The sequence below is a fragment of the Pseudomyrmex gracilis genome, unplaced genomic scaffold (genome assembly GCF_002006095.1).
Source record: "Pseudomyrmex gracilis isolate BER0280 unplaced genomic scaffold, ASM200609v1 scaffold_558, whole genome shotgun sequence".
Lineage (NCBI taxonomy): Eukaryota > Metazoa > Arthropoda > Insecta > Hymenoptera > Formicidae > Pseudomyrmex > Pseudomyrmex gracilis.
In genome coordinates this window covers 6,088-30,448 of record NW_018021142.1, presented here as the reverse complement: position 1 = coordinate 30,448, position 24,361 = coordinate 6,088, and the positions used below count along the sequence as shown (strand labels likewise).

At 31.7% G+C, this 24,361-nt stretch overlaps 1 protein-coding gene across 1 annotated transcript in view; it reads left to right on the top strand.

Moving 5' to 3' along the window:
* The window catches only part of LOC109861072 (tachykinin-like peptides receptor 86C), a 43,569-nt gene extending 23,547 nt beyond the window's left edge, over positions 1–20,022 (top strand). The window contains exons 3-8 of the mRNA XM_020440577.1: positions 6,916–7,050; positions 9,486–9,563; positions 12,967–13,117; positions 13,949–14,145; positions 17,456–17,583; positions 19,729–20,022. Coding sequence (XP_020296166.1) covers positions 6,916–7,050; positions 9,486–9,563; positions 12,967–13,117; positions 13,949–14,145; positions 17,456–17,583; positions 19,729–19,859 — 820 coding nt within the window. The 3' untranslated portion in view covers positions 19,860–20,022. The remainder of the gene's footprint in view (positions 1–6,915; positions 7,051–9,485; positions 9,564–12,966; positions 13,118–13,948; positions 14,146–17,455; positions 17,584–19,728) is intronic.
* Positions 20,023–24,361: the final 4,339 nt, after the last annotated feature.

The window sequence follows — 24,361 nt, the reverse complement described above, 5'->3', positions numbered from 1 at the left end:
AAAAATCGAAAAATTCACTTTTGATTGTTTACAAAAACACGTGTAACTCGGAGATAATTAAACCTTTTGACAAACAGACGCTTGAAAAATATTATAGATAGTCCTACCAACCTAGGAAAAAAAAATTACCTGCCTTCCTAATGCCCGGGAGTTTTAAATGACAATTTCACCTTACTTTTTGATCACAGTAGTAATTCTATATGATCACATTATTTTCCATTTTTTCTCGGGTAGTCACTTCTTCTAGCTATTTGTTCTAGTCATAGTTTGCAACACTTTTAATGTTTGTACACGAGAAACAGATTTTGAATTTGTTTCACAATCAGTAAATTCAATTGCGAATGTAAATTCAAGAGAGAAGTCTTTTGAATCGTGTGTTTTATGTGTGTGCAGAGTCAAGCCACGAAATTAGACGCCAGGAGGTGCACACAACACTAATGTGTACCTAACGTAAAGTACTCGGGCATTATTAATCAATGTGATGTACCTGCACAAAAGATAGTGTTTACTCGCAGTGCAAATGTATTACCGCTCAAGGAAGTTGCTATTAATAAAAATGCTGCCGGTACAATGAGAATCTATTACTGGAAAACATGAGAAGTTGCGCGACACACCGTCGTTCCGACATCTGTTCTTGTCGAAGGATAACGCGCTTACACAGCGATTTAACGCACACCGTAAAATATAATACGGATTTGTCTCTGCTTTTCCAGAGACAAATTGCATTATCAACTTGTTACATCGTGACTCCTATCGCAACGACATGTATACAGAACCTACGACATTATAATTTAAACTAAAACATTTTTTTAAATACATTCCTAACTTAAAAACAATTTAAAAAAAAAACATTCTGCGTCTAATCTTCTTATCGTTAAAGATTAAGTTATTAAAATTTGAATAATATTAAATTAAAAAATCTTCAGATATTGTTATTAATAATAATCGCGATCAAAATTTGTTTGAAATAGAATATAAGAAAAAAGTAGTGTCTATATTAGATTTTCCTCGTCGTTTCTTCTTTTCTTAAAAATATCTACAGATATTTATAGACACATGAGTCTCGTGATCGGAAGTCGTAGGGAATAGATAAGATACGAAATTCGTGTTGGTCGGTCATTCCACTGTTCTTGACTATCGGCGCGATTTTAGCTGCAAAGACCGCAGGCATAGATAGTCATCCGCTTCTCACGGTTTCTATATTTATAAGGAGAGGACACATCGTAAACCTGCTAATCTCTTCTTAATCTCATTTCAATTATTCTCGAGTTAATATAATAATCGCGCTCTAATTTCTGTTACGACAAAATGACAGTTTGTTTATTTACCTTGCTAATTACGTAATATTTGCATGTTTACCTATGTACATTTTCATCGCGGAAATTCGTTCACCGCGTTTATTGATTAGAACATATATGTTATTTTTTGTCACGTAAACGTCAATATCTTGCTAATTGGCTCACTCTTATTCCTCTCCTCACAAGTTTTTATCAGCAACGAACCTTTATGCGTGAACATCGTTTTTGTGACGCGAAAAAAATCTAATCTTCTTTTTCTTAATTTCCGGGATATCAAAGATGATTAAACGAAAATTTAATCGGAGTTTTAATTGTGAATAAAAACTGTGTTGCAATAAAGAGACGGAGATTGATTGAATTAATCACAGCTTTTTACGTACAAGAAACCGATATCAGCAAGTCTCTGCTTCGTACATCACAGTAATTTGATACATTTTTCATTTAATGCAAACAATTCTTTGATAATTTTTTTATTTTTTTCTGGTTAATATCAAAATTTTGAAATAACTAACAGAGTATGTCGTAATTTACATGCAAATCATATTTTAAGTCGTTATATAGTAAGTCTCGTTACGTGGGACGACTTATTAATTATACACAACAAAACTTTAAAGACTTTAGACATTTTAATCATAGCAAGTAACACATAATATAGTAAGTCGTATTATTATTTTCAAAAAAATAAACATGCGTATAACAGTTTTTTTGTATTTTTTTATCTGTTTCTCTTTTATAGTTGTTTTAAACGATTACTCGTATAGTAAGAACACAAAACAAGAGAGAAACAATTCCAAAGTTTCATACAAATTATTTAACAGTCAAGTTAATTGATCGCCGAAAATCAAGGCACAAGTTATACGAAATTCCAAGAATAGGTACAAGCATGTAATGAGAACAACTAATTGATGTAGAAAACTGGCTTTTAAAATGGTTGTTACCGAAGCGAATAGAAGGAGAGAAAAGACAAAAAGCACGTGAGAAATATTACATGCCGATAATGCAACACCATCTTAAATACATGTTTAATTTATAAAAAGATATATGTATACACACACGCACACACATACACACTTATATATTTGTCCTCTCGAGTTGTTCCAAACTTTACACATTCACATTTTTTGCTTTATTCAAATTTCTGATTAAAATTAAAACAATAAATGTGATTAAACATTTCAATTCTTAGACTCTTTGAAAATGTCACACCAAATATATAAGAATAAATGTGATATATTAAAGTACGAAAATATATGTCTAGGGCTGACACTTCGAGCAAAACGAAATAGCGGCGTAAATTAAGCAATTTCTCTGACAAGTCAATTTTGCTAATTGACGATTTATTCTCTTTAGAATTGCGTTTTGCACTTAGCGCAAAATACGAACTTCGCGCTTGATTATTTAAACGAGAGAAATTTTCGCCAATTATTAGCTCAGCGGAAATTCCTCTTATTAACTTCAAGAGTATCAATAAAAACGTGTTGAATTTGTTAGCAAAATTGTGAAACTAGTGTGGGAGAGTTAGAGTTATACACATCACTTCACGGTAACGCAAAAGAGAATATCATATGTCAGAAGCGAGAAAAAACCATAATAGTTTTCCGCGCGTTTTCAACAGAGCAAACTTTTTTTAATCGGCAATCAATTAATAGTATGATTTAGAAATAATAAAAGTGATTTAACAATAAATCACACGGTCGCAATTTATTATTTCTGGTGAAGGTGTAAAACATCCGGGTTATTTCGGAATTTGATATTTTGTCACGCGCATTTTTATATTAAATTAATTTCCGCGCAAAATATCAACGCTCCCGAAAAGATTACGGCGCGGTTTAATTTTAGCACAAAGAACTGTGCATGCAATTCCGAGAGAGTGTAACACACGACAAATTAATTTTTTACTCAATCGTAACCTTTATCTCACTTGTGAACAACGTGTAGCGGCAATTTTTGTGTTGTAATACTACGTAAGAAGTGTTCGTTCGCGGCATACCTATGTGCCAAAGCAATGAAGATACAGTGCGACATAAGTGGATTATCCTGAACGTTTTGAGGCCGCATCAAACAAAAGTTGTGTAATGTGTTTTCGTGCTTGCTCTTTACGTGCCGAAGAGAGTCGGCAGAAGAGAAATCGAAGTTAGAAGCCGATTTTCGTGCCACAGGGCTACATGCTTCTCACGTGCTTGCGGTTTGTACAACGTGTGGGTCGAGGACTTCGATGTCTCGCAAATTAGATTCGATACCCATTAACCATTCATTATGGAATATATCTGTGATTTGCGGCTTTCATTTTGTCGTAACGTTTCGCACCTGCGTATCTCTCTATCTTTACATTTAACTGACCCGTAAACAACTGACTGAGAAATATGATATAAAGCCGGTTGTGTGCTCAGTTTTTAAAGATTACGGCGAAGAAATTGCTCTGTTTCTCTTTTCAATTATTGCATTAAGCTTGATTTGCGCGAACTAACGAGATGACGATGTGATTGTCTTGCAATTGCAGAAAATCGCAATTCCGTTCGTAGTTAATATTGACTTTTCTCTCGCAAGATTATTCTCTCTCGCAATATATCGATCCGCGTTAGTATTGAGTCAATTATAAATATTAGCGCGGGGAATCGATCTTCTCACTCGTCATTTTGCGTTATATCGATAAATTTGTACAACTCAAAACTAAGTGAAATAAATATAGGTTTTTCTTTTATTGCAAAATGCAACATATAAATAAATAAGTGATAAATTTGTGCGAATTGAGTTTAATAAATATATTGCAAGTAACGATATTGCAGCATTATTGTGCGCACGGACAAGTAGAGAAAAATACGGAAAATACTGCGCTGTAGAGAAAAATTGTTGGAAAATTCAACAAAATTCTAAAGTACATACTTCAATATAGTGAAAATTTGGAAATAAACAAGAATGTAATTTGTTTATAATATATAATTTGCTGATAATAAAAAATATATATATACATTTATATAATATATATAAAAAGAAAATATAACACGTGAACGTAAAACAACTTATATTAACTTACAATAAAAAATCGCAATATTGGCAAACAAAACTTTAACTCACTTATCGTCGGATTTTGATACTCAAATTTTACGTCTGCGCCGCACACATGTGTTAGCGCCAACCGACTGTGGCAAATGACTTAATACGTTTCCGCAGACAGCTCTGTGCGATATACGCAGCCGTTTTCGCGTAAATAATTCTTGTCGCGTGCGACGTCAAACGGAACGCACGTCACCAAACGTCCTTATGATTTCGATGGTATTCTGAAATAGCTGGTTGATCTCAGTGTGTACCCCCCGAAAAACGCGCGCGGAAAACAATGCGGTCGTTTCGTCGACATCGCTTATTGTTCCAGGAATACAATACGAGAGAGAGATGTGACGGCAGCATTTATCTGCTTTTCTCCGCAGCGCTTTCGGAGAACACAATAAACTATATAGAAATTTTATAATAATTTTTTTTCTCTCGTCTTAGAATTTAATTACAGCACTTATCTCTTTTCTCGCGATCTCTTTACACGGAAAAATAAACGTTGTTAGTAACAGGTTATCGTTCGAATTTTTTGAGTATGATCGAAAGTTGATAATAAAGAGGATAGTAGAACATTTGATGTAAAATGAGATCCTAAAATGATCGTTCGACTGAAAGTAAACGAGAAGATTTCCGCGAACGACACACGGAGAGAGCGCGTTAGAGTTACAAAGGATGAGAAGGTCTAATTATTTGCACACGTGTAGAATGATTGGGCAGACACGAGCTGTTGCTCAATGCGTGCTACTTGATGTGACGACGGAGAGAGAGAGTAAAGTATTCCACTTTGAAATGCATGTGTTTAACAATTGTCGCCCGAACGACTTGGGGAAATTAAACTTACTTAATAAAAGTTCGTGTAAAAAAAAGCCTAATTATATAAGATCTTCGTGAAGCGATTTGAAGATGATTCTCGCTTCTTTGATTAAATCTGTGCCAGCGCGGAAGCGTCACCGACTTTGTTCGTATTGTATTTGTACGAAGAGGAATTCTATTGTAGATTTGCGCCCGCGTCTCCAGTCTTCGCGTTTGTCTCGGAAGAACATAAAGTGCAAAAGGAATTGTCAAGTTTAATTTCCTGGCTGGAAACTCAGCGTGTAGTGCACTTTATTGCATGACAAATGAAGACGATCTGTATATTTTACATGTGTACGATGATTATTGTGTCCCTGTTGAAACTCAATCGGCGATAGTCAACGAAATATTATGAAACGTGTAATTAAATTCACGAAATTCTCTTTGCACAACCGATATTTTTTCCTCTGATTTGCGTGTCTCATGTTTGCGAGTTTAATTGACGAGCCGGAAATAGTTGCGCGCGAATTTCAATAACATCATCAAAGAGTCTTATAAATAACGATTGTTTGAAATTTTAATAAATAATAGATGTATAATAGATAAAAATTTATCTTGTTTAACATTGCGTGGTTTTTACTCTGATGTAACTCAAAAAAATTGTTCTTTCAATGAAATAGTTTCTGTTTTTAAGAAACATATTGCGCGTATTTGTATTTAAATAGACATATAAATGATTTCTTGTACACTTGATTTGCGAGTGTAAATCATATTTGCATTAATTTCACTTCTACTATTTAAACAATATAAATATTGATTACAAATCTCATTGTGTAAATAGCACCTGTCAGATTTAAATAAATAATTCCAACTGCAAAGATTAATTAAAAGTTATATTTTGTTTAATTAGAATTGGTTATTCCTTGTTATTGTTCATAATGATGTTTGATTATAAGAGACTTGTGTGTATATGTGTGTGGTGGATAAATGTTTGTAGCAGACACACGATAATTTAACACACTGCATTATTTTACACTCAGGTGACAACTTCGATCAGCTTAAACGTTATAACATTACTTTTCTAGTACGCTCACAAGATTGTCAACAATGATATTTCTATTTTAAAAAAAAAATTACAGAATTCTATATATTTTGTTTCAAAATGTATCTTTGATGTGATATATCGCGCACATCAAAATTTAATTAAAAATTTTTCAAATTCTTTTTATATTTTTTTTGTATTTTATTATATTTTTTAATTACGGCAAGATCTCTAGATTACGTATTAATATTGTTATAAAATATATTTTTTTGTATTTTTTGAGTACTATACATTAGTTTTAATTGCACACTGTTACAATAATATATCTCGGCTCTTTTGGATAATTATACACGAACGAGGCGTTACGTTCAACATACGAGAGTTTCTGATTTAAAATATCGACACAATTCGCAATAACAATTTACACATTTATTACATTCGCTATTGCATAGCGTGAAATTGCTATATTTCTCTCTCGCGTGATTGCATTTGAAAATTATTGAATTACACACATTACAGATAATATCTGATATATATCTTAGATTAAATATGGACTGGCATATGCAAATAAATAATTAAAACAAAATACGTATACGCGTAAAAGTCGACTTTGCATAAGTTAACCAGTAAGAAGAAAACAGTTCTTGTTTCCTAGAACTTACTTATTATTTTTAGAATTTCTACGTCATTCTCTGCGTAGAGAATATGAAAGCAGCGTTATTTCTTTTGTTGCAGATACATGGCTATTATGTATCCTCTTCAGCATCGTAATTCGCGCAAGAAAACCGTGATTACTTTAATTTTAATCTGGAGTTTCTCGTCCGCACTAGCAATTCCGTGCCTTTTATATTCCACAACAACATCGCGCAGGCAAGTATAACCTCAACCAATGCGGATTATTAATCCGAACATTTTTTTTTTTTCACAAAAATTATTTTCTATTTTATTGTATATTTGCACAAAAAATTGAAAAAGTAATAGAATAAATAGTGAAATAAGAGAAATTGTAATCGAAAATAATTCTCATGTGACACTATTCCTCACAACACTTCCGAGAAAAATGTCAATACTATGTTTTTGTTTTTTATATAACATATAAACATATTTTATATAACAAAACAATCTTAGAAGACACAGAATATTCCTCAAACATATTCTCCGTTTCGAGACACGTTCAGTGATAGTAAATGTATCACGTTGCGACTGAGATTCCAGTCACGTTCGCGAGGATGCTGCATCGCATGGCAGGGAGCATTGCCAAATCACTTATACTGTGTAATTGTGAAAAAAAATTTCGAATGTGATTTAATTTTTTGTAGTTTTTTTTTTGTGCATTCGACGAGAGAAGAAAAACAATTCAGTTATAATTACTTGCGATCTAATTTTGTAGTTATAAAGTTATACATTTGTGTTGTGTTTGGGAAAAAAAAAGGAGTTAGGAGAGCATGTGTCTCTTCAGGAATATCCTTTAGTTTATACGAGCAAAAAAGCCAGATCGTTTAGACGCGCCATTGTAAGAAAATGCACGTAGCATAATCCTCTTTGTCGTGTAGCGACTCAATTACTTAGTTCATGGCTTCTGCACAATCCACCTTCTTGTATCGTCCGCGTCGATATCCGCACAGAATAAAATATAAACTAAGATTTTATCTTTGCAAGTCATTTCATGGAAATTTACGCGCACGCATGTTAAGCAATGGAAAGTACCATAAATGTTATTCAATTAAGTCTAACGTTAATTGAGTTATATAATTTTTCTATTAACAGAAATTGAAGGATTTTTACAGTAATAATTTACAATTTCTTGCAGTTTTTAGATTTATGTAGAAATCTACAAATATATTCATGTACTCTATTTGTTCAACAGTTTATACTCGCTTTAGGAGATGATTCTCTAAGTTTCTTATCATCTTAAGTAAACAGAAAAATCTTTTCACGGCATACCAATGTTTCTGTTTATTTATGTGTCTTTTCTTCGTGTTTGCAATTTGTAATGATTGCAAGATGATTTGAATACAAACCATTTGAATACAAACAAATTTGCAGTTTAACGAAAATTTCAAAAAAAATAAACGTTGTTTTCGCGATAAAAAATCAGTTTGAAAAATTTTTTAAAGTAAACTATTAGTTTTAAAAATCTCACAGTCATATCTTATATTTGCCTTGGTTTGGTTCGATTCTAAAGTTGATCTCTCTTGATGAACTCTTCAAAGCCGGTTCTACTCTTTTACAGTTAGTACAGTTAATTAGTTTAGTAAGTTTTTTAGTAAGTTACAGTTAGTACAGTTTTAAAACAGTAATAACGTGATTTTTTTCATAATAAACAATTTTTCATAAATTTTGAAGTTAAAAACACTGGCAATATAGGAAGCAAACTTATACATAATACAATCACGGAAAAAAAAATAGTTTCTACCACAGCTAATTACGGTTTGCTGAAATGAATTTGCTGCTGTAACTATAAAATTTTCTATTACATAGAAACAGTTTGTTGATATTCCTAAATATGTCGACATAATAGCAAAATATGTATGTCTTGTAGCACTAAGAGCTTAGGTGTCCATAATACTACCAAAATTTAGGAACCAAACCTAATTTTTAGCTGTGAGAGCTAACTTTTTTTTTCCGTGAAACTGTGTTAAATTTCTATCGAAATACACGCAAATATACATATATACACATATATAATCTTGCGTGCACAAAACGAGCGGATTATTCTAGAAGGGCGTTTCATGGAAATCGAACAATCCTAAATGTTTGTTTATTATTCTTACATTTTCTTTTCACATGAAAGTTTTATGGCTATTTAAATTTATATCTTCAAAGATATCTCCTTTCGCGCAAAATCTATTTTATGTTTTCTTTACCTGGTCAATGTTGCGTAAAAGCTTTTGCACTGACACACTTTTCTTTTTCATATCTGTCTCTCTTTCTCTCGACACATTTTCTCCTCATCATGATTTTTATCCTCCTAAAAGAACCCTAAAGAATTTCTCAATTTTTTCATCATATCGATATATACCGATATATTTCGATACATATTCATCATATGTATTGATATGTGTACCGATATTTTTTCATATGCACATACTGATAAGTTTACCAATATTTCAAACTTTAATTAGAGGATTCGATAACGGATTTCGATAACGGATCATATATAACGAGTTTTTTCTATTATTGTTTCTCGCAACATCAAATATGCCAATTGTATTAAGATTGTTCTACATATTTGACTTTCTATTCAGATCTATTCAGAACTATTCAGATCGGTGATTTTATTGTGTGATTTTCATTTTGTGCAGGTATAGAGGATCGACCAGAACTTCTTGCTATCTATCGTGGCCTGATGGTGGCTATTTAAACAGCCGAACGGAATATTGGTGAGCTTTTGTTTTCCCGGAATTTTTTCTTACACAAGTTTTTTTTTGTAGCGAGTTTGTGCGTTCGAGAAATTGACGCTATTAGACACTTTAATAATAGGAACGGTTTCTGCACATGAAATCGCGTGCAGAAAAAAGCTCTGTATAAACTGTATATATACAGTCGTCGATCCATTACGAATGAGAACGAGATTGAATCGACGATTGCCCTAAGAAGATAGGACAGAAAATTGCTATACATCTGCTATCAACATACCACCGGGGGAACGGATAAGAGAGTAGTTTGACCTAATTAAGGCGTTTTGCGTTCTGATCTATTGTCATGGGCGCTATTGTTTTCGTTGATAAGGATCATTAGCAATTACAGTTCTATAACTCGGTTGCTTACCATAACTCATTCTCGCGCAAAATACTGAGATAACAAAAAATCGTTAACACAAGTGAATTAATTAATTAACTTGCGATCTCGTAGTTTACTTTTTTATTATTCATTATGTTAGTCTTGAGAAACTTTATCTAGAAAACTGATCGAAAGAGAAAACCACACTTTTGGTAAGATAAACCATTGGTTTTTTTTGTACTTAAAAAATATATTCGGAATAAAACACAATACCAAGTTTGCAAATTTAGAACGGTGAATAAAAGAACCACGTAAGTGAATAACGATTTGCCGGTGAAGAGTTCAGCCACAAAACTAAGATAAACGTGCTGATAGTCTCTGTAGATGTTTCTAAAACGAGATCTATTTCGAAGCACGTTATACGCCACTCGGTGTAAAAAGAAAAGTAGAAAGAAAGAACTAGTAAAAGAGAAGTCAATATTAAAACCGTCTTGGTTTTTTGGTGAACGATAAACACATATGAGAGTCAATTTGAAGAAGAAAATCAAGTTCGGGATAGTTTTTCTTTTTTATTTGTGACAAAAATCCGCGAGAAAATGAAGAATGAGAAATAGATAATGGAATAAAAATTGCAAAAAAATAAATATAGACATTTATCTCTATAGTGAGCATCAGAATTTAAAAAAAACTCAGTCGTTGAAGATCCTCTAAACCGTGAGAAACACTTGAATTGAAAAAAAGACTCCAAATTATATAGATAAATAACAGCTTTGTAAATAAACATCTTTAGTACATATGTATCGCGTAATCAGAACTTATGTCTTTGAAGCTTTCATTTCTCAGACAGTCCGGAAATTCTTACTGTTGTTATCTCGATACATTTCCCCCGCGAACATTGCGCAACACCGAAGTTACGTCGAAGTGGATGCTTCTCTCTGTTCCAAGATACGTCTACAAACGGACGTCTCTGCGAGAGGTTTATTTAACAACAGATACAACAATTTTGCTACATATAATAGGGTAATTTAAAACATTTCAGCAGAGAGAATGACATTCTTTGCGCGAAGTTCCATCTCGTGTATTGTGTTCCGAGTAATCTCGCAGAATGTTTCTCTTATGTGAAATTTAAGTTACCTGCGCGACTTTCGCGCTTGATACGCTTGGAAACTAGAGATCGTAAGTGTTCGCAAGGACAACAAGGTTGGAATTGCACCACTGTCGGGAGAACAATAGTCGAATTATTTTACAGCGAGAAAATTATGAGCACACTTGTTACATCAATTATCACGTAAAGCATGTAAGACACTTTTTAAATAAAACTTTTATCCGTATTTTTATCGTATTCCTGACTGATCGCGGCTTTCAACGCACGTATATGCGTATTAAGATTGTATTCAGGGTGAGATAAAAGATATGCCAGATTATTCAAATTTTGCCAGTAGATAATATAAAAAAAAAACATTGTGCAAAATCTCAGCTCCTTTTCGAGTCTTGTTTAAAAAAATACGATTTTAATTTAACACGAGTTCTTATGGGATTTCACGATATTCTGATATAAATTAAAAAATAACTGTAGATGTAGATATGCCGTAATTTTTTGAAATTTTTTGCAGTTGTTAATAAATATCTTAAAAACAAATTCCACTCGAAAAAATAGTCATTTCGAGAATATCACATAAAATATAAATTTATATTTTGCTAAAATTAATAAAAATATAATAAAGAAAAATCTAAACGCTCGTAGATATAACAATAAAAAAGTTAAAACAAGGTCAAAAACGAGCAAGCAAGTAGGTTGTATATTATACTAACTTCAAATAATACATTATAAAATCGCTAACATACGTGAAACGTTTCGGACTCACAATGGAGCCTTCTTCAGTCACAGTAAAAACATAATAAACGCAATAACAGAAACAGATATATAATACATTCGCAGGAAAAGTAGTAAAAACATAATAAACGCAATAACAGAAACAGATAAAAATAAATTCGCAGGAAAAGTAGTTGTAGTAAAATGTCATATGCTAAAATTGATCCTCACGGTTGTCCATTATAAAAAATTGAGTCATGACAATAATGTATAAAGTCTGAATGACTCAATTTTTTATAATGAACAACCGTGAGGATCAATTTTAGCGTATGACATTTTACTACAACTACTACTTTTCCTGCGAATTTATTATATATCTGTTTCTGTTATTGCGTTTATTATGTTTTTACTACTTTTCCTGCGAATATATTATATATCTGTTTCTGTTATTGCGTTTATTATGTTTTTACTGTGACTGAAGAAGGCTCCGTTGTGAGTCCGAAACGTTTCACGTATGTTAGCGATTTTATAATATATTATTTGAAGTTAGTATAATATACAACCTACTTGCTTGCTCGTTTTTGACCTTGTTTTAACTTTCTTATTAATAAAAATATATATTTAATATACATAAAACAATTATATTTGTAATTGTATACATCAATTGTTACGTTTTAACGAACTTTTATGATTAATACATTTCCAGTTTTTTATTTATCTTATGTTGCAAGTAGAGTATAATCCTACTCAAAAGTATCAAAAGTGAACATTAAAATGGCACACACACACAAAATATACGTAAAAACTTTTTCCTAGTCATTAAAAGTATAATAAATAGTTTTTTTAAACTTATTTTAATACAAATAATACTTTTCTAGCAAACAATTATTATCTAAATATTAAAATAGCTTCGGTTTACGCTATGTTTCTTAAACTTTTGACTGAGATCTTACCCTGAATACAATCTTAAATATCTGCGAAGTACATACGTACATACTGTCAATTCGGTCGCGCACAACTATTACCATGCGCACATGAGTATTACACATATATCAGTATTTAAAACTTAAATGCACTTTAGTTAATAAAGACAAATTCCCCGTCCCGCCTTCTTGAGTAATCATCGTAGCTCAAGCCGGGTGTGTTATCTCTTATGAAACGAGTTACGACTTCAATAAAACTTAGTGTAATCGGTCGCGGCATTCTTTATGCGCGCGCGCGTGTTTCACATAAATTATTTATTTCCGTAGCTACAATATCCTGTTCCTCTTGTTAACGTACCTGATCCCGATGACAGTGATGATTGTATGTTACTCGTGCATGGGACGAAAATTATGGGGCTCACAATCTATCGGCGAACAGACACACAATCAGAAGGAATCAATAAACTCGAAACGCAAGGTACGCTCTATCTGATATCTGACGTTGTCACTAACACGCAGTGCAGTTTGCAGTTCCACACTGACACAAGTAACATGCATGCAAAACATCTGTACGATAAACATCTGAAATGTTGGTTTGCACACCGATGTAAATAAACAGACTCTTTCAAATATATCTTAAAGTTTCTGAAAAAATAATTGCAATCGAGACTATAATAAAAAAATAAATATTATTACAACTCGATAAATTCTTGTTTAGCTTTTCATTTTGAATACTTATCAATCGTTCTTCGTACAACGCATATTTTATCTATTTACGTTACCGTTTACTTGCACATGTTCAAAGATCAAAACAAATTTTTGTAACATCGAAAAAATAGTTATTTGTGTAAATAACTAGTTCCTCATGCATTTTGCATTTAACTTCAAACCTGTTTTATCGATATCGAATCAATACTTGATCGCGAACACAACACGAATGTTGTCTATAAGCATAGAGGACTTGAGGACAATGGTTCTCTATTAAGTCCTCCTTAATATTCTCGCTTAACAGTGCACGCAACAACGGATATTGTTGGGATATAAGTTTTGGAATTAGATGCAAATAATTGCGATCGTGTAAGCGAGTTTTGCACGCAACTCTATTCCTGCTATCACACAATTGTTTCCTAAATTTGACTAAATATACACACTTTTGACGTGTACTTAATATATGTAGAAAAAAAACGGACAAAGAGAAAAAGAATCTAATAAAAAAAATCCATATGTATTAACTTGTCATAATAAAAAAAGGACAATAGTTCGAATGATGTATGTAACATTCACTTAATATTCTTTTGATGTGTTGCAGGTTGTAAAAATGTTTATCATTGTAGTGATAATATTCGCAGTGTGCTGGATGCCGTATCAAGGATTTTTTATTTTTGTATATCATCATCGTTCCTTCGTAGAAAAAAGTTACGTGCAACACGTGTACTTGAGTTTTTACTGGCTCGCCATGTCCAATTCTATGGTTAATCCGATCATATATTACTGGATGAACAACAGGTACACAATATTCATGCTATTGTCAACATTTTAGTTTTTATTTATTACTTTGCAGCGACGTATTTCGATTTTTACAGATTAAAATACGCGAAATTAAGAAATTGATTTATGTGGACGCGAAACGCGATAACTTTATGTGATAACTTATGTGCTTTTGAATTAATTTAACGACGTTATTAATATTGTGTTGATAGAAAAGATATCGGTGGAAACGTTTATGTAAATTTGCGATCTAAATATCCGATATGCGTGATATTTTTGTAGCGCTCAGCTATATGAACTCAATATACTTCTCAGAAAAACGTAAGTTTCCGCAATATCACACGTATTTGAAAATCGATAACTTTAACGAGAGAAGCAATTTCGAAATTAACGTTCGCTGCGAAATAAGATCGCAATACACATCGATATGTCACAGTGGAATTATCGCGATGACGTGTAAAAAAGTGCAGATGGGCCAATCTTTGGCTCAGCGATTAATCCGACTGAACTTCAAGTCCGATGCATTAAACGAAATTGACTTGAGCTCCAGTAACGTCCAATCAAAATGTATTACTTTGAAAACTTGGACAACTCGAGATATGATAAAACACACAGTCAGTGTGACAATCCCAAGATAAAGATAAAAACTCAATTCGAGCTTTATCGTCCAAAATATGTTTATTTTCAAACTTTGCCAACTTTTAAGTAAAATTATCTGATCCTGACAAAATTAATATTCGTAAGAAAACACAAGTATTAAGAACTACTCTCTCGAAGAGACTGAGAGAGATAGTAAGTTAATAATACTTATATTAATCGTCTTGTGCTTTAATCGGAGCTATTAATATCCACGGTGACGTCTCTTCATAAATCGAATAAAATGTTTATTATTAGAAACAATTAATGATTTAACCGACCATTTAAGTAATGTATTTAACGGCTGATATAAATGAAGTATATTATTTAATTGCACGGAATTTATGTGTGACATTGTTAATTAAGTTTTATAAATTTGTTTATTTTGTTTTTTTAATCTTTAAATCTTATAAATTTGTCACAAACTTTCTTTTTTTTAGATCTATGTATCCACACAAGAATTCAATTTTTTATAATTGCATTCCTTGCATGATAACGAACATTGATCCTTTGCAGTTGAATATAAAGTTTCCATTTTAATTACACATTTAAACATTTACGTATCGATTATATAGCGACCGTTCTGGTATTTTGCCGGTATTCGTTAAAAGTCTTTTTACCTCGAAAACCGATCAGACGCAATATGATCATCGTTATCAGATATTTTACTTCTGTTTCATTGCACCCTGAAGACTTCTTGTTATTGATCTATATAGTAGTATTACTTACATCCTTATTAGCCCGATATCCAGCTTGCTTTCTGCACATACTGTCAATAATTATCCACGAGAACGAGAGAAATGAGTGAGATACTTTATTTCTGCTCTCTTTGCAAAAATAATGTTAAATTATTATATAAATTTATAAACGGCAAGTATTACTTTAGTATTTATAGTTCAAAGTGTTCAACTGTTCATAAAATTTATAGAAAAGTTTCGTTTTTTAAATTAAGCAAGAAAATCATACGTACTGTTATTTTTCGGTAAATGATACTTTATTGTCAATCAAAATTATCGATTAATATTACGGTGAATAGATGTAAGATGTAACGATTTTAACATTTTATTAAAAATCTATGTATGCAAATGCGTAACATTTCTTAATGTCTTGTGGTTGCGTCGGCAAATTTATTAAATTTGTGGTCTGACATCTCTTGTTATGAAAACACAATAACATCGTGCGCAATATTTGCATTTCCCATCATTGCATACTCAACAACCACTGCAACCGCTCATAACGCCCGCTGCAGAGCTCCGTGAACTTCATTATCGTGCTATTAAAATGATATTGTGCAATCGCGCAACAGTCACAAATGTGTAATTGAATATCATTGATTTTCTTCAAAAATATTTACATTTATGTTGTGATGTATACTTGAATTTTGACATAAAAACACATGAATTTCATAGTAAAATTCATGCATTATTATTGTAATTTTGTGACTTTTATAATAATCTTTATTATGTTTTAAATCGTATATTGCAAAAAATCAGAACCAGATAATTTTTACTAAAATACATTGTTATGACTTATATGTTTTATATGATAAGATTTATATATAAGAACGTATCTTTTTTCTTTATTGAAAGATGGAAATATACTAGATATTATAACATTATCAACATTATTATCAATAAATAACATTTAACACTGTATGATTGATTCGCTGTATAAATGTTGAGATACAATCTTCGATCAGTACATACTGATACAAGGAAGAAATAGTATTTTTAGATTCCTTACGCTCGCTTGCTTTAAAAACTTTGTTTTATTTTAAAGGAATTATTCACTATCAAGTGGCTATCACTTCAAACAGAAGATGGAAACTGCACATAGAAGAAAACAAGAGAATAGAATTCTTTCAGCGATATGTATAAATGCATCATCTTTCTAAAATTATTATTATATGTTCCGTTTTATTATAAATATATAAACACTTTATTTATAATATCTTCTGCAAATATATATATATATATATATATATACTACATTTATATTTGTATAAAAGTTTTCCACTAACAATACGAGAAAGAGATTCATATAAATTCAGAATCATGTTTACACCGTCCCGAGAAAACCAAAACTTTTTCGTATCTCATCTCAACGAAAGAATATTGTTACATTGTCAAGACATTGAACTAGAAAGAGAAAGAGAATGAGGAAGGAAATTTTTCCAAGTCACACAAGAAAGCAAATTGTTTGTCTAGATTTGTAAAAGTCAGAGTTTACATTTTGTTATTCTTTTCGATCACGTAAATAAAAAAATACCTAATACGTTGTAATCATTAAAACCAAACAAAAGACAAAAATATTTTTTTTAGAAACAATCTAAAATACTGTAAAATATCAAATATCGTAAAATATCAAATATCGTAAAACATCAAATATCGTAAAGCTTAAAGTTTTTAAATTTTGATTAATATATATTCACCAACTTTATATTTGCTCAATTTTGACCTTTTATCTATCTTGTTTGTTGTTACTGCGAGCGTAATCCTCTTGACTTTGTTTAAATTTTTTAGTGTTTTATCCATATAATGTTATTTATAATGTTATCTATATGCAAAAGCAATGAGCGCGCATATCCGCTCACTGTTCTGCACGTTTATTCTACTGTTTTGAGATTCAGAGGATGAACAAAAGTTATTGACGAGTGCGACGCGTCACATGCTGCTTGTTAATTCTGTTGCAGGTTTCGCGTTTATTTTGAACTGATAATTTGTAAATGTTACTGCGTGATGGGTCGAACGAACGTGCGGCGCGGCGAGATGCAAGAATTGGCGACGCTTCAACGCTCGGGACTCGCAGTATGCAATTCGGGTGAGTACTTATCTTGCTTGGCGATAAGCGGCGGTACTCGACAAATCGACGACAAATTTCATTGCAATTCCTCATTTTATGCACAACACGTGAAATCTTTTTGTGCACTCGCTTACTGCTTGCAGTAAGCGAGTTATATCGCAACGGGAATCACATCGTTTAAAGATTTGTACGAGATATCTGGCGGCACGATGTCGTTTGTCCGTTTCCTTCGATTGAAAAATATATCCGCATAGCATTTCGCTTAAGAAAGAAATCGACGGAAAATGTTACTTCGAGAAAAAATTATTCAGACGTCTAGTTTATTTATTCTATTTCAGTTTTTTGAAAGAATATTATTTTTCGTGCGGCGTGTTCGTGCGCGATCATTTCGAGAACTGTCACAGAGAAATGGTGTCGAATCGATTGCATGTAGACAACACGCAATATCGTTACGGAGTCTTGTTATATCACCGAATTACATCGTCCGAAAGATTGGACAGACGGAATCGACCGATCTGATTTCCCGTTCAAAGAATTCGAACGAACGATCGTGACGCAAAGGACTTACCGTGACTACAAAGAGTTTAAATCGTTTATTTCTACTCTTTCGAAAATAGCACTTTATACGTAAGAGGATAAAGTATCTAGGAACTTTCTACGCATCACTTTATTTACTTTCCGTACGTACACCGCCGTCGCAAACTTATCAATAGAACTTTGTGGCTGTATAGAAAGAGAGCGAGATAGAAAAGTCGTCCGAACACATGAATAGCGGGTATATTTCATTTGTGCTCAATCGCCTTTGAAAATATGACATTCGAACTTGAGAGTCAAAAAAACTTTCTCTTCTTGCAATTTTCTCGGACATTTTTTTTTAATTTACTTCTTATAATAGAGAGAATGACACATCTGTAATGAAAGTCAATCCCGCTGACGCAAAAGTGAGTGAAGATTTCTGAAGAAAACACAAACGTATAATAATATCAATGTGTTTGTGAGGTTTTATTCGCGCAATTTCATGATAATGAGATTTCCATTTAATGAGAAATCGAAAACAAATATTTTTCTCTCGCAGCTTAAGAAAATTAAGGCATATTAATAGCGAGAAAACGTCAGCTGTAAAAATTAAATATCACACGCGTCAAGAGCAAACAAAATACATAAATTGACATTCGCGGATGAAGTCGCGAGTGAAAAATTTCGCCACGCGCGCGCACGTGGCTGACATTTAATATAATCGGCAAATAAGCGTGCCAGAACAAACATATACTTCTCAGTGTACTGTGTAAATTTAGTTTTCTTCTCTTGTACTCCGATTTCTTTAATAAAAATTTAGTCAAGTTTTATTTCGAAACTATTTTGATATAAATCAAAACAAAAAAGCAACTTTTTCGGTCGCGTTTCACTCCCTTGTAATATTTCACCCGTCTGCAGCGCTTTTATTGCGTAGCAAGAGGTGACATTTTTTTTTTTTTTTTTTTATTACCGTTGTGTGCACGCGTTGTACGCATACTTGCAAGGCAAGTATTTTATCACATATTTTATTTAGCGCGCGATGCGACACACTTATGTTGAAAAATGTTATCGTAAGATCTTGTGAAGTGGAAGCCATAAGTTTTTTAAATCACCGCGCTATATTTTTGCGTCAACTATCCGTGGTATTTCAACTTCTTCTCTTGGCGGGTGACTAATTCGTCCACAAACTTTTTCAGCGATCAGAAAAAGTTTCAGAGGAAGTATCAAAAGCTTTTAAGATAAAACCGGTGTGATAAAAAAAGATCGACCTGGCATGAGTCAATTTGCGCGCTTATTTGTCATTCTTTTTTCTGACTTCAAGCAATAGTGTGATCGTCGCAATTTATGATTCCGATCAAGTTGTATGATTCTCAAAAAGAAACGACAAATGCAATTACGCGACGATGTGAATCTATTGTGACAAAATTACGTATAACGCGCGCGCGTATAATTAGTTTGAAAAAATAATGGAAGTCTAATTGGAGTCTAATGCGGGTATTAAATTAAAAACACAATTCAAATAATTTCTCGCAATATGCGGAACTGCAAAAAATTATCTTTCGCGGTGTGTTTACGTAGGTCACGATCTAGCCACAAGAAGACGATTTCAGCGAATATTTGATTCTGCGCACTTTGATTTGCTTTCAGGTCGTTGCAAATCGACCTCTCTCAGATGGCGACCGAGCGTGGCAGAGAGCCAGATTCAAACGTTCAAAATGAATACTGTGCGAACGATGTGCGAGAAGCTGCAGTCCAAAGAGGACGTTGTCATAATTTGAATCAAATATTATACCTAATTATGCGCATTACGTGAAAATGACGTATTTGTTACAGATGATACTATAAACATTAACCTGTTCTGTGCGTTTTCATCGAGAGCAAAACAAACGCGGTTAGAACGCGGTTGTAGGTTTGCACACAATCATGTTAATTGGTAACAATAAGTTGGCAATAACAATAAGTTCACAAGCGTAATAGATATATTTTATCGTGACTTTTTTAAGAGAAGATTATTTACTTTCTTATACTTGTAAATGAGGATAAGAACTGACGAAGAGTTCGATGTTGTTTGTAATATTTGGATAATTATAATGTAAGCACGCGCGCGCGTAATTATACACATTTCTTTTTTATATGTCTCTTTTGTACGTGTACAAACATATGTTTGACATTCTCAAAAAACTTATTAATCTTATATTATTATATTAAATATATGACAAAAAATACTGTAAAATAAATGTGATTTAAACGTGGTTGTTGAAATCATTTTAAAACTTTTTAGGAAATGTATATTGATTTTTTACGGGTAACTGTTTTAATAAGAAGAAATTTCTCTCGTACTAAATTCGCTTTGTTGAAATATTTATAAATAAGTGACGTCGTTACATGTCAGCTTTTATCGATCGCTCTTTCGTTATAACTGCCAAATTATAATTTTACGTCGTTCTCATTAGCACGCATTAAGCTTTCATTACAAACTTTGAAGTTTAAGTCGCGAAAATTGTATATTGCGCTAATTCAAGGGATAAAATAGTACTTTTTGTTTAAGCAAGTTGCATAAAGCAGAAGAGAGAAATGTCTGTTTGAACGTTTAATTCAAAATATAATTCTCTTGGTTCTACAACTACTTAAAATTCAAAGTACGAAGAACAGTTCAGAATACGTTTAAATGTATGCAAATTACTTGTGTGTTACATATAATGTGGCAAAATAAATACGTAATTATACATATTATATATATAGAAATATACACGTCATAACTTTTTTATCCGTGTTGTCTCTTTTATCCCCGTTATTAGAAAATTATATGTCCTTTTTTATTATAAAAACAAAAGTAGAAAAACTATTTCTTTAATTATCTTGTTAATTATTTCGTTAGTAATTGATCGCAATTAACTATCGTAGCTAGCGTATGTAAATCATAAACCGGTGCACGCATTCATTTCAACGTGACAGCCTAATAGTCTGTGAAAGCCGAGCTGGTAATTTACTCTTACTATACTAATGCTTCGTACTAGAAATCAGTACGATTACTGCGACTACTATTTATGCAATATGAGCTGTTCTCTTTAGCTGCACACAGTATTTCAAAATGTTATCGCGCAAATACTGTGATACGCACGTAGAAATAATTATTTTTTAATAATTGTTTACTTGTATTATATATTCGCGTAGATATAAAACTTTTTATTGTGGTTTTACTTTTTTCATTACTAACAAAAATATCACGAAAAAAATTAATTAATTATTTTATTTCCTAACATGATATAAAGTTTCTTCCTAGTGAGAATTTTAATTATATAAAATAATGAAAACATTTTTATATATAAATTGTAATATTATAAAAAATTGTGGTTGTGCAGCAAAGAAACAGTCTAATTATGAAATTTAATTATCGCAAGATATATAATTTTGATGTTATACAAACAAAGTATGATATTTTGGAGGCGAAAATTAAATTGAGAGCGGACAAATAATGTAAGTATATAATAGTAATAAGAGTTATATTTATGTACGCAAACCTTATACCTTGTCATCATTAATATTAAATAAAGTATAAAATATGCACATACCTTCGCGAGTCAGTTCTGTGTTTTATCCAAACTGGATCCTCTGGTGCCGCAGCTGCTGGATTTGTCGCAACAGCATCTGCACCTAGAACTATTAACAAGATATCGATTATATAATTAGCTATTAACATAGAGAAAGAGATACGGAATATATTTTCAGTATTAAATATAATAAGCATAGAAAGAAATGTTTTATCTCAAACTCGTAAAATTTAACTAGAGAATGTATTTTTAAGCTGACATTTTTGAAAAATACATAAAATCGCATAAAAAAGAGATGTAAAATGTGTGTTTTACATCTCACAAATTCTATTGAAAATAGACAAAAACTTTAAAAATAAATTTGATAATTATAAAAATAAAAAACTTGTGTATTCTTTCTCGTGAAATATTATACTAGTAAGAAAGTGGCCAATTCGAGGCAATAACCAGAATCTTCGGATCAATAAACTTCTTTATTTTTGTATAGTTTTTAACAAACGTTTCAACTCTTAGTTTGGGTCTTCTTCAGTGTACTACATATGACAGTATACAAATATATTAAACAGAACTAACGCAAGGGATTAATAACGTAACACATAATCCCAATTACAAGGTTTTTGAAAACTTACAGGAAGGTTCGTAGATGTAAGAAGAACTCAGTCTATCGTGTTTAATATATTTGTTTATTGTCATATGTAGTACACTGAAGAAGACCCAAACTAAAGGTCGAAACGTTTGTTAAAAACTATACAAAAATAAAGAAGTTTATTGATCCGAAGATTTGGTTATTGCCTCGAATTGGCCACTTCCCTACTAGTATAAAATAAATAAAACTAAAAAATTTTCGTACCGTAAAATCTATACAATCTTTTCTAGATATTAGTTATTTTTTTAATAAAAAATATCAGTTATTTTTTTAATAAAAAATATTATTTTAATAAAAAATATTATTTTTGTCACAAAAAATATGATGCAAAAATTACACGATATTTCACAAAAACATACTGTGCCCGAAATTACGAAAAACGGCACTGCAAATGTATAAACTTACTTTTAATAATTGAATTTTGTTATTTTCTGCGTTAAGTTCAAACACGTGCAAAATATTTTACGTGGGAATATCGATTTTTGTTTAGATTTGCAAAATATATGTACTGAGATAAAATGTAATAGTAATATATTTTGTAATTAGTTTATTTGAAAGCAACGTAGCACTCGAAATGCGCAGTGTTAAAGCGCGATCGTTTTACAGGAATAATGAATAAATCATTGTAATAATAGAACAGCAACAGTGTTATAGTTACAGTCGAAATTCTGCCGAAATTCACGTAAAAGCTGAGCGAGAAGAACAGATGCTTTCACGGATGCAAACGGGCAAACAATAGCTGAACACTCCAGAAGATTTGAATGCAGGAAGTAAAGCTGTATATTCATTGAAAGCGCGGCAAGAAATATCGCGCGAACTGTTAAATTAAACTGGATTTTCTTATACCGCTCCTGTAATTATCTCAAAAACAAGAACAGTTTGCGTGTATGCTCATTATCGAATCAACTGTCACAAATGTTCGAAAGAGAGTGAGTTAAGCTACGTATAAATCGCGCGGTCTCGCTATAGAAATATATTTTAAAGAAGATACATGTTCGGCGAAGTCGTAAAGATAGATGGATTATGTTCCAAGTTTTTCCATTCATTTGTAATGATTTGACGTTACCGATCTACAAAGTTTCCGAGTAATAGTTTGCTGCCGTTAATATCATAGTTTGTCTTTTAACCTATTTTTTTATTGATTTTGAAGCAGCGCACCGCCTCCTTTATCTATGCAAATCGTATCGCATAGCTATTTCAAAGATAAAATCATAGCTAGTTCTATTTTTTGTAGTTGTTTTAATGAAAGTATCATAGCGTGGCGTAGAGATTTAATTTTACAAGAAGATTGTATAGAAGCTCTTCTATAAGCGACAAATTAATTTTTATAATTAATAAGTAATAAATCCGGAACAAAATCTTATTAATATCTTGTAAAAATGTTTATAAAAAAAGAAACACAGAAAACAGAGATAAATAATTTTAAAAACACTTAACATTAAAACATCTGTGGAAATTATTTTATTTTGATTGTTCTAAATTTTTAATTAATTGGAAGTGCACATAAAATGTTATTGGTACGTGCGCATATACGTAAAATGTTATTCGTTTTCTTGTATTAGCTTGTTTTTATATATTTTTTGTATACAATGTTATGTATATATTAGTCTCATAATTTTATGTTACAATTTGAGGAAACAAACAATGTACGCACAACTTTTCCAAAACTAATAAACAATACAATCGCAAATATAAGTAGAAAAACACGCAAAACAAGGCTTTTCAATATATTTTAAAATTACTTTTATTTGTCGCTAAAATATTTTTATTGTTGTTTTAGAAAAACAGTTCGTGACGAACTAGACATTAGTAGCATTTACGAAACAGAGAGAAAATGATTGAGCATGTAGTTAGAATGATTCTGAGCATTAACGTTGTGTGTGAGTAACGGGACAGGTATTAAACGTCAGAATAATCGAGTGCTTAAAAGAAGATTAGTGGTTTAAGCTTTTAAATATTCAAGGGTACCAGAACTCACGGACATGAATCACGAAAAGATCAATAATCGAGTCTGTACATAATGTGAGTACGTGATTAATTTAATTCTTCTAGCTTACTTTAAAATAACTTTTATATATATATA